General features: G+C 24.5%; 1 protein-coding gene across 1 annotated transcript; it reads left to right on the forward strand.

Moving 5' to 3' along the window:
* The first annotated feature begins 10,202 nt into the window (after nucleotides 1-10,202).
* LOC129609777 (zinc metalloproteinase nas-13-like) lies at nucleotides 10,203-11,712 on the forward strand. The gene is made up of 3 exons (XM_055521895.1): nucleotides 10,203-10,701; nucleotides 10,774-10,892; nucleotides 11,605-11,712. The coding sequence occupies exons 1-3, from the start codon at nucleotides 10,203-10,205 to the stop codon at nucleotides 11,710-11,712; spliced, it is 726 nt and encodes a 241-aa protein (XP_055377870.1).
* The last annotated feature ends 976 nt before the right edge of the window (nucleotides 11,713-12,688 follow it).

Raw genomic sequence — 12,688 nt, forward strand, 5'->3', positions numbered from 1 at the left:
TTCTTGACTAATATCAAGAGCCACGCCAAAGGTTGGCTCTTCTTCTTCATCTACAGGTATAAAGAACTATCAATTAGCATTACTTGCCAATGATATTTTTACAATTCTCCGTATGTCAAATCAATAATGTTAAGTCCTATATGAACAATATAATCAATATTAGAGGTTTCTCAACATTTTTTATCAAATGTCATTATTGGAAACACTCTTTAAATCTCCTTTATATACAAAATCTGAATTTATTCCGAAAATATAAAATAATCAGTTGAAGATAAAAAATGAAAATTGCCGCTATTAGCAAGTGACGGAGAAAAAAATAAAATAAAATTTAATACCTGTTTGTAGTGCCAATGATGTTTAAATTGCAATCGAAATAAATTTTTTTTTTTCTTCTAACAGTATCACACAATAGAAACAAACCAAACCCCATAACATGAATTATTTTTTTTATATTATAACATTTTCACTATATACATACATATACATATGTATTACAATAAAGTAGAATAGAGCAAACAGTTATACATATACACATATGTATGTATGTAACAAAATATCAAAAAGCATAAAAAAAAACTTGATATTTTATAGATCGAAACTGCACCCTAAACTCTCCTATTTTATTAGTTTTCAAAATCATCGTACATAAATAGTATATTATGTATGTACATATGCTTGTAAAATGTATTAAGTATGTATGTATATATTTTGAGAAATATATATTTTTAAATATATATAACAAAAACACTTGAAACACTTTATTAAAACTCTACAATATATTAAAGTCAATATTGAAAGGAATATTAATTTATTGTTTCACATAATATTTAAAAAAAAAAATAATAATAATATTTAGCGGGTGCAAATGGCGGATGCAATTTAACAAAAATATTTTAGTATAATCAATGAGTATAAATTTTATATCTTTGACATTATATATGTGTACTTGTTATAGGAATTTGAATTTTTCTTTCTTATTTAAGATTTTAGAGAGATCAGACTGTAGTTATAAAAGATTAAATTTTTTTTTTTTGGTATTTTACTATTATATTTTGTAGATTTTGAAAAATTCAAATATAATTTTTCTTATTTTCAAATCCTATATGAATATGTACTCTCTTTAATAATTTGCATGATGGTAGTGTTGTTAAATGCAGGTGTATCAAATTATAAATTAATTGATCTCTAAATTAATTTAACTTTAAGATTTTCCTTTTCAATATAAATATAATCTCGTTCCATATTCTTTATATCTCCGCGCTATCAAATATAAGATTACTCTTATGACTAACGTCAAAATCATACTTAAATTTATAATATTAGATCAATTCATTTATGGAAACAGGCCTTATGCAAAGTGATCGAGCACTGGTATTAAAGTTTTTCGAAAGATTCCTTGGAAATTATTTGTGATAGGACTCGGATGTTTAGGAATAGTTCTTTATGGTTAAATAAAAAATCAGTTTCAACCAATTCGATCTGTCTAATTATCCACATAATAGCTTTGAAATCATTAAAACTACAGCAATATATTGTTCGGAACTCCTTTTCTCAGTTTGTACACCTACGATCTACACTTTACGATGTCAGAATTAACAAAACTGGAAATTTTTCAAAAAACTTTAATTGTTTCAAAAAAGTTTTTTTTTTAGAAAATGTAAACGTTACAATTTGCCCTATACAATTTGATCTTACATAATTTTGATTTCCCACTTACCGTTCGTCATTTCTTGGGTGGCATTTCCTTATACGAGTTACGGTCTTACGCACCTGACGAATTTAAATGTCAGGTTTTGAACCTGTTTATAAAGTACTCGGACTTTTTTAGAGTGGGGATATGGTGATTCAGGTTTCACAGCGGGCCTATTTGGTCTAGGTGTACCTTATGATAGACGCGTCAACCCATCTATCTACCTTTGTCAGGTAAAATGATAATTAATTTCTGTTTATGTAGCACTTCTTACTTATCATTATAAGCTCCAAAATCATATACATTTGTGAGTTGTTTGCAATATGCAAACAACTAAAAAATTTCTTGAAATTAAGAGAATTTATTTAAAAATTTCCGATTTTCTCCCATATTCTCACAAAATATGTCAAAACCGTAAACAAACCGACCTTATTATTCACGTCGTTTATATAACTCACTCGAAATTTTTTGTTTCATTTTGTCACAAAATCTAATTTTGAAATCTATATGTTTTGAATATTATTGTTTAAAATTTTATAAAATTTCATTAATAGAAACTAAATTTCCTAAACACTTATTTTATATACAACTCTAGATATACATTCAATACATAATAGTGAACAGTATCAAATCACATTATCAAGCTTCTTCATTATATCTACAATACCAATTTTAGTTTCGACCGTTCAAAGAGAAAACTTTATTTAATTTTTATACCCGTACGAACGTATGTTCAAAGGGTATACTAAATTAGCCTTACCGCTTGTAATGCTAAAAAATAACGGTCTGAGATATAAACTAAAGTGTATGTTTTTGATCGGCGTTGAATTCTGAGTCGATTTAACTTCGTCTGTCTTTCTGTCTATCCGTCCATTCGTCCGTCCGTCCCAACGATAACTTAAAAATCAATTGAGCTAAGTTAAACAAATTTTCATAAATGATTTATTATAATAAATGCCAGAACCCTATTTAAATTAAATATGATCAGGATACTAGTTCGGGTGACTACCATACAATTTCAAAATTTATTTGAAATTATATGGCATCAAACTCGTATTGGTAAATTGTATTGTATCAAATTTTCACAAGCAAAATTTCACACAAGCGAATATTTTAGTAGGGCCAATGTATTTGATAAAAGTCGTTGAAATTGCCTGGCCCTTTCTGGAAGCAGCCAAACAACTTCATTAGTAGTTTGGCCATATCTTAGAAAATATTGAAAAAATCAGTACAAAAACTTTGCATAAATTAATATGGTAATACAACAACTTAAAGTCATAGTCTGTACCGTCATTGTCTGTCATTCACATGTAGAATAACAAATTCGTAGGGATATCACAGAGTTGACACGGTCAACTCTATTTTTTTTCGTTTCATCCTGCTTTTTTTGTTTCTTTATGACAAATCGATGTTTAAAATTTATTGCAACTATACAAATACAATATAACAGAATGGCGATATAATCACGCACAATATTACTATACGTACATTGTACTCAAAACAAAAAAAAATATTGTTAAAAATAAGATAAAACGTAATACGAGTAAATAAAATATGATGTCAATAAACTATATATTACATATTTAAAAACAAAAAAAAAATCTACAAGTTTCTTGTCGACACACTAAGCTCATCATATAAATTTATTTAAATAAATAAATTTTTTTTTCTTTAGAACTTTTCTTTAATACCATACTCATCTCTAGCCATACATACATTCACATAAGACCGTATATACTATATTATACTACTCGTTTATCGCACCTATCGCTTGTTAATTTAAAAAACAACAGTAAAAAAATTAACTTCATTATTCATGTTATCCATTATTGCATGCATTAATCATCACACATAATGATTTATATTTATACGGTATTATCTTTATTTGTTGTTCGAAAATTCATTTACTTTTAATAAGCGCGCATATGCAAATGCAAATGATGCAAATAATTTGTATGCGTATACATAAATGTATTTAGAAATTATAATTTTAATATAATAGTATAAATGTATAAGAAGTATATAGGTATATTACAAAAATTTTTTTTGAGAAAATTTTCACGAAGTGAATTAAAAAATTTGTAATATTTTTTGTTTTACATCGTTCATTTTACTTTCTATTTATTTGTTGTATTAAGGATATAAATTCCTTACAAAGTTGCTTATAAAGAAGACGTCAACTTAAAATTTTCTTAAATTTTTACATTTTCCAAAAATAAATGAAAGTGTGTAATTTAAATTTTAATTAAAAAACATATTTGCTTAAATGTTATATAAGTAAAAATTACTTCCTTTTTAATTCCTGAAACAAAAAATGAGAATAGGTAGAGTTGAGCGTGTCAACTTTGTGATTTCTGTACGAATGAATTTTAAAAGTTGTATTGTAATTGTTACACTGTTTCAGCCGATTCGCCCTTTTCTTTTATACGTATAGTATTATACATATATGGCAATTACAAAATAAACTCATACCATCTGAAAGATATTTACCGAAATACGGTATTATTTTTAGTATGTTTTATAATAGTGGCCATGCTTTTTAGAATATGACCAAATAACTATATACTATATGACCAAAAAATAATTTGTGAAAATTTGGTAAGCTTATATCAATTAGTTTTAGTGTTATCGTTAGAACCAACAGATGGACGAACAGACATAGTTGAATTGACACTTGACATATTTCAGACCATTATTTCTTGGCATTAAATTTATGATTGCGTTACAAAAGGTAAGGCAAATTTATTATAATCTTTGAACAAACGTTCGTACGAGTACAAAAAAAATTTTGACATCATAACTGTTGTCATTTTGTTGTTGCATCAATTTGCAATTTTTGATTAAAAATTTTAATCTAATCATTACAGCTTATTAATTTAAGTATGTTCATTATGTATTAACAATTGCGTATTTACCTACGTATATACTTATAGCTGAGTTGTCAAACTTATCAACCGTCATACGCATTTCAAACACTAACATTTTCTATTTTTTTCCAAGCTGTTTAGTTTTTAAAAATGAAAAAAAAGTGCATTAACTTTCATACAAATTCATGTTCTAAGAAATACTTTCTATTTTCGAATGATATTACATAATATCAAACAAATTATTATTTTAATTTTATTCAGACCTGGACAACATGCAAGATAAAATCTACTAATTTCCGTAAAATTTTTTCATAATTATATTCGTCTAGGTTGAAAAATTAAAATTTATAAAAAGTTCATACAATCAATAAAAATATTTTTCATTAAATACTACATTACATTAAAAAAATATTGTGGAATTTTATTTAAATACTTAATTTTAAATAGGGGTATAGAGACTAAACAGGTAAATTCACCATAAAGAAACCATAAAGAAATGACATTTTACGATATTATTGTAAAAATTAATTAACAACCATTATGTGAACTTTTATACGAAATTGTTACGATTTAATATTATGTCTAATCTGCTATTTTTCCGAAATTCATAAACATAATCTTATGTATTTTAGTTCTTAGAAATATTATTAGTAAGTATTAGGCTTGAGATCCTTATCAGATCCTTAGATTTTTTTTTTCTTAAATATTTTAAAAATAATGTTTTTATTGGAGGAAGCGAAAAGTGCGTTGTTGAAGCAGAAAATGAGGGAAGAATTTTAAAAGAACTTAAATACTATTTTGTGTCAGCTATAAAATAATCGGAGACATTATTTATATACATACATACATGCTTTTGAAAATGAGTTAAATGTCAGTATTGACTGTCAAATTAAAAACGTTAATTTATGTGAGAAAAAAAAAACTTATTTTGACATTTTTTCTTTAATTCAAAATAAAATTTTGCCCAAAATACAAAAATATTCACTTTAAAATTTTTTATACATAATGCTTATATAAATTGAATTTTCTAAACGATAATTGCTTCTAAATCTTTCTGATGTACAAACTTTTTAATAATTGTCATTGGAAATTAATTTTTATTTAATTTTTTCCTTGAAAAATGTTTTAAAGCAATTTTTACTATAATTTCATATAAAAATAAATTATAAAATGTTCTATACTAATGTATATAGCTTTATAATGTTTTATACTTGATAAACTTCCTACGTACAAAGGCAAAACTAATTTCTATATGGCTCGCCCAATAGTCGATTAAATTATAATTTAAACTATTAAAAATGGCTATTGAATTTAAGTTTACATCTCCTTTTTAGATTTTAGATAGATATCAGGGAGGTGTACTCGTAAATTCCTTTATACCATACAGTAATATATAGGTGATTATATTATGCATATACAAAATTGTGTATACAGAAGAAGAATATAGTTTAAGAGAGTGTGTCCCGTATAAAATTTATGAATTTTTATTTTAAGATTCGACTATATGTATAAAATTAAATTAATGTGTTATGAAATCAGTTTTATACATATATATTTAAAAATTCATATTATAAAATAATAGATGCGTTCTTAATAATCTTAAACGCATCTATTATTTTATCACGATTTAGTATATTTAACGATACCTCTCAAACCCTTGATTATATATGCTAGTATGACATAGTGAAGAGTATTAGTATTCGCTGAAAATGTTATATATATTCGGAGCGGTACAATAATAAAAGGAGCATATTAATGTTTATCTCCTATTTAGAAAAAGAGAGTATTTGAGATTAATTTACAAAAGGAATGATGTTTTGTGTTGTAAATTCTATTATGAAGGAGTAAAAACTAATCAGGAAATTTAAATACATATTAGAAATTTGGCACATATTTTTCTTATAAAAATAATAGAGCAATAAATAGTTATGCATATTTTATCCTGCGGTAGATGACTTCATATTTCAATAATGGTACATGAAATATTCAATATTTAAATTTGTTGATTAATTTTAACTGTTATATATTAATAACAGCCCGGTCCGGTTGCAGTAGTTTGGAGTATTACATTTCTGTTCAATTAATCTTAGATTTGTCGGTCTTGTTAAAAGAATGTTGAAGTTTTATTCATTCTCGAAAAAAACAAGACTGATATGAATGCCACTTAATAAAAACAAAAAAATTTTAAATTTATGAGTAAAGTAAAGAGAAACAAGCAAAGTGTATATCGTTTTTTAGAACACGCAAAAATATTATTATGGGAGACCTTTTATTTCTCATTTTTACTATCATTTTCAACAGAACATAATTTCATGAATTTTGTGAATTTGTTATTTTCATTTTTATTTTCAATTTTGATATTTTTGTAATGATTGTATTATTAATAGCAGATTCGCAACACAATATATACTTATCTAACACAAAGAACACAAATTTGAAAACATAATTTGCATAAAGGTGAATTAAAAATTTTATATGAACAAATAACAAAAATTTAACATTAAATTTCTTTACTTTTTAAGTCAACATCTAATGTATTTTGTACAGTATATACCTATTATATATATACATAAATATATTAATATTTTGTATTACTATTATGATCGTTAAAATGAAATTTGTAAAGAGATAAAGAAAAAATACCAAAAGAAAAAAAAATGTATGCAATTCATTAACATGGAATAAAGCTTCTTACAACAATGCTGATTTAAGCTCTAAGCTATAATAGTAAATTATAAATTTTTTTTTTTATAAAAAAAAGAGAGAGAGATGAAAATTAAAAGGTAAGTACACTTGCTTTGTAATGTACATATTGTGTATATATTGCGACTATATAAAATTATACATATTATGTATTCGTATAACACTATTTGGCACACAAAGAATAATACCGCATTATCTCTGATTCTATAGTTTCGAGCAAGTTAAGTTTAAAGTTATGAGATTTTTGTATGAGAGTTTTAAAACCAAACTATCTCATTTTATTCTGCTAAATTCATAAAAGACAGATTTTAATTTAATAAATGTTATACTGTAACATTTCGAATTATTGTGGCTCAAATTTTAAATTTTTGTTTGTGATATTTGTTTATGATACAATGTTGCAATATTACAATATTGAAATGCTGCTACACTAAATTACATATTACTTTGTTTTTTCATGCAACTTGTTTACTAGAAAACGTACACAATATTTTTATAAGTTACGGCCTGCGGTATTGAATTACCAACAAAATGGTATTCTCAAAAATTTAACAAAATAGGATTTTTAAAAAAATTGTTAACAAACACACAGTTTTTGAGACATTCTCAAAGATCCTAAAGACAAAATGTAGAGAAATATTTTGAGTTGAGAAATAAACTATTTTGAGCTGTTGCGGTATTGTTAACGGGGTGTGATAAGTGTAATAATTTAACGTGCAGTATTGTATAGGATTAAAAATGTGACAAAGCAAAATCGCATCTCTTTATTGTGGGCAATCTTTTTTTAACAAAATTTTATAAGAAAGAAAACTTTTATACAATAATATTAAAAATTTACATTAAAATAATAATTTTCATTCAAAAAATTTTTTATTTATGTATAGCTATCTTAGATTTAAAATATATATATGTATGTATATAGCTGACATGTTAATTTAATCAAATAATCTAATGCTGTTGTTAAATTATGACAAAACAAGGATTTTATCTTCTATATTTAAAAAAATAGGTGCTTTTTGAAATTTGGTTTTTTCTTGTTGAAATTAAATTTAATATTATGTTTTGGTCAAGTTAAATTGGAACAACTGCATTTACATATACATGTCTAGAATAATTAATATAATTTTTCATTTTGTCTGAAAATAATTAATATAAGCAGCAATTCAAAGTTTAATGTATATTTTATATATTTAATTTTATTTAAGTTGATACATAAACGATTGTAGGTTAAAGTAAGGTGCATTTCTGTATTCAATTTTAAGGTTTTCTTTTCTGCTATTAAATTTAGTTCATTTTACTGCAATTACATAAAATGTTTCACTTAATCGTTGTTAGTATAAAAGTTTACAGTTTTAAAAATGTGTTATTGTTATAATGTTTAAGTTTTGCTGAAAATCTCAAAAAGGAGAACGAAATAGATCCATATTCTTAGATACACAGATGTTTTTTCGAAAAAAAACTATTTTAAACTATAACTTCGCGGAATATGTCCGAATCATAAGTTAGAATATAAGTTACAAGTCTAAAATTTTTACTTTTCATTAGAGCCATTTGAATGTTTTGCTATTCACAAAAAAAATATTGTAATAAATTTGCCTTGACTCGTTTCATTAGTTATTTCATCCATATGTTTGGAAATTGGTTTCTGCAATAAAATTCTTACACATATCGCACTCTTAGTATAATACCGCAACAGTTCAAATTAATTAATTTCATTTTCAAATATTTTGGTGGAAGTGCAATATATTTCCCTATATTTAATATTTTGTTTCGATGTCCTGCATCAGTATCTCCAAAGCTCTTACGTTTTCGTTGTTGCTCGCAAATCGATTTTTCAGAGTGTTTATTGTGCTAAATTCAATACCGAAAAATATAGATTTAGCAACAAACCTTATAATAGTGCTGTTATTTTAATAGTTCAATCCGCAGCTTGTTGAAATATGTTTTACAATAACCATTTAAAAATTTTGCTATCTACAAACATTTAATAATAAAACTGTCCTTACTTGGCTACGTCATCCATTTGTTCTCAAATTGGTTTCTGAAATTGAAAATTTTATTAAGAAATTTTCAAAAAATAAAACAAACAACTGCACCAAAGGTTATTGTTTGTTTGTACTTACTTATGTACATTTAAAAAAAATCATGTATTAAAAATAATTTAATATTAGATATGAAATGTTATCAAATTGGCCCTCATGACTTTTAATTGCTTTATATTTAATGTAGAATTCTGGATTTGTGGCAGGGAAAAGAGCTATGACCCTCAGCATTAAAATAACATGATTAAGTCAAATCACCAGACAAAAAACGTAATAGGAGGATAACTTCAAAAATTTTTCTATTAACTTGAATTGTTTAAAGAAATCTGCTACTTTACAAACCTTTGGGATTTTACTCCAAATTCATTCTCATTGTGAATTCCATAATATTGTAATATGAGGTACAATAGAAAACTAAAAAACAGACTGAATTTATATTCATACAACAGAATTAAATAAAATTGCAAATATGCAATACTTTTAATTAAAACAACAACATTAATTACATTTTCTGTTAAATTAAGAACCATTCTGCTATTATATAAAATATTTTTATATAAAAATCAAAAACTTTGTTATCTATATACTCTTTGCAATTTCACAAACCTTAAATATTTTCATTTAATTATAAAATTTCTATTATCATTTAATTACATGCTCGCGCGTACTGCATTACTTATCACCCTATGAAATTCCAACCTCTAAAATAGTTAACCCAATTAAAATTTCGCATTTGTTTATATTAAAAATGAAGTTGCCGCATTTATATAACAGTTGTTCTTTTAAAATTCCAACACATTTCCGTACGTGTATTTCAAACAGAAATAACTGCATATTATATAAAAAAAATTCAATTAATAAAAAATGATATTTAAAAAATTTAAATATTTTCTTTTAAAAATGTTATTTAATTTCATTCTGTTCTTTTATATATCATTGATTTCTCAAAATGAAATTTTTAAAAAAATATCAATTATTGGAATTGCTGCATCTAATGATGTAAATGAAAATGATTATTTTGAAACATATATCGAATATCCGGAAGATATGGATTCAATAGGACAGGGACGGAATGCATTTAAACAAGATACACTTAAATGGCCACGTGGTATAATACCATATGAAATATCAAATGAATTTAAAGAATCTGAACGTGATACAATTATAAATGCTTTAAAATTTTTTAATGAAAAAACATGTATACAAGTTATACCAAAACAAGATGAACATAAAGAATATGTATTTTATAAACCAGGTGAAGGATGTGGTACAATGGTCGGTTATAATAAATTGAAATCTAGACCGCATGAAGTTGTATTTAATGATTATTGTATTAAATTACCAGAAGCGATACAACATGAAACTATGCATGTTATGGGAATATTTCATGAACAATGCCGTTGGGATAGAGATGAATATATTGATATATTATGGAATAATATTAAAGATAATCAAAAAAGAAATTTTATTAAAATACCAAAAATTTTAGCTGATTCTTATGACATTGAATATGATTATAATAGTTTAATGCATTATGGTGCAACTGCATTTAGAAAATCTGGTAAAAATGAAACAATGAGAATAAAACAGGTAAATATTAAATATAACTATAATAATACGGTTACCTCATCTAACGTAGATAATTTTGCAATATACTCGATTAATTAAAACGCAAGTGGTAACTCGAAAATGCATTAAGTTAGACTATTTAGAAAATTTTCAAAAAATTATAGCATAGTAAGGGTATCAACCCTGTGGAGGTTGCCATATACTATAACTCCGTAAAGTTAATGCCTTAACTACACTAAGGCCAACAATTTGACGAGCTGCCACATAATTTTAAAAATAATTTAATCATATCTTAACAACTTCAGCACTTAGGCTTACCAATTTACTGGTACTTAAAAAATTTCAAAAGTATTATTCAAATTTCATTAAGGCAACTATAGCAACATAGGACCAAAACTCTATAATGAAATTAATAGAAGTCTTTTGCCAGGTATCATTTTAATACGGGTATTTCGGTTTGATTTAGTTTTAATTTAATTGATTCGCATTCATAGATCCATGCTTGCTATTTTAAGAAAATTCTAATTTTTTAATAAAATAACCATTTTTTTTGATAATAAGCTTTTCCAAGAATAGCTATTAAGATTTCTATAAAACACTATTGATTTATTTTTCATCTGATTTGCATTCCACAACTGATTATGTATGTATTAGATATTATATGTATGTAAGATGTCACTTTTGTTAAAATTTGTAATTCATAGTTGTCAAATTAAAATATTTTTATTTTTAGAGAAAAGGACAACCCACAAATGAAATAAAATTGGGTCAATTAGGATATGCCACCAAAGGTGATATACTAAAAATGAATCGGATGTATCATTGCAGTAATTTTATATAAACTTATATTAATCATATACTTAAATTCTATATACAATCATACATTATGTATAATGTTGAATCCTACACAATATAATTATGAAGAAAAAAGAATATTAAAGAAAAAAAAAAAAACATTTATGAGTAAAATTATATTATGTACACCTACATAAATTTTCCCAAATAAAACATTCAACTAAAAAATATATATATATATATGTAATATACAAAACATTCATTCCCATCTATGCTGAGTGTATGCCATCGATTATTTTTATTGACTTAATGGTATAGATATTTAGACACATGATGCAAAAAAGAAAAAAATCCAACTTTAATTACAGAGTTAATAATTACACATTTGAACACATAAATGTTATACACATATGTATATGTACAACATAAATAGTATATAATATTTATGATGCATACAATTATAAATATGCAATTAAATTGAGTATATTAAAAATATAATAAATATCGTAGATAAATTTAAGATAACGTCCGAATATATTATTCGCAACTAAAAAAACTATTATACAAAATTTATGTGCATTAAATTGTATTCAATAGAAAATTAAATTATATAGGTGAAAGAGAATAAATATCGAAGGAAAATTTCCGTAAAAATATATTATATATATAGCATTTATATTGAATTTATTGATCATATGACCATAAATACACACACACATACACTTAATATACATATATATATATGATACATTGTTGCGTGTATTGAAATTTATTTAATTATATTTTTTTAATTATATACTTTGTTATAATAAATTTTTATATACGTATTACACTTTATATAATTCTATATTAGTATACATTTTTCTTTATTAACTTTTTAAATATGGTGTTACGCCGTTACGTATGCAATTTTTTCTTATGTATGGAATTAATTTTCTATTAAATATTTATGAAAAATACCTACGTATGTATGTACATAATATGTAATTAAAATTTAAATAAATAATTTGTTGAATAAATTA

Source organism: Condylostylus longicornis, unplaced genomic scaffold (assembly GCF_029603195.1).
Source record: "Condylostylus longicornis isolate FDR11 unplaced genomic scaffold, ASM2960319v2 ptg000040l, whole genome shotgun sequence".
Lineage (NCBI taxonomy): Eukaryota > Metazoa > Arthropoda > Insecta > Diptera > Dolichopodidae > Condylostylus > Condylostylus longicornis.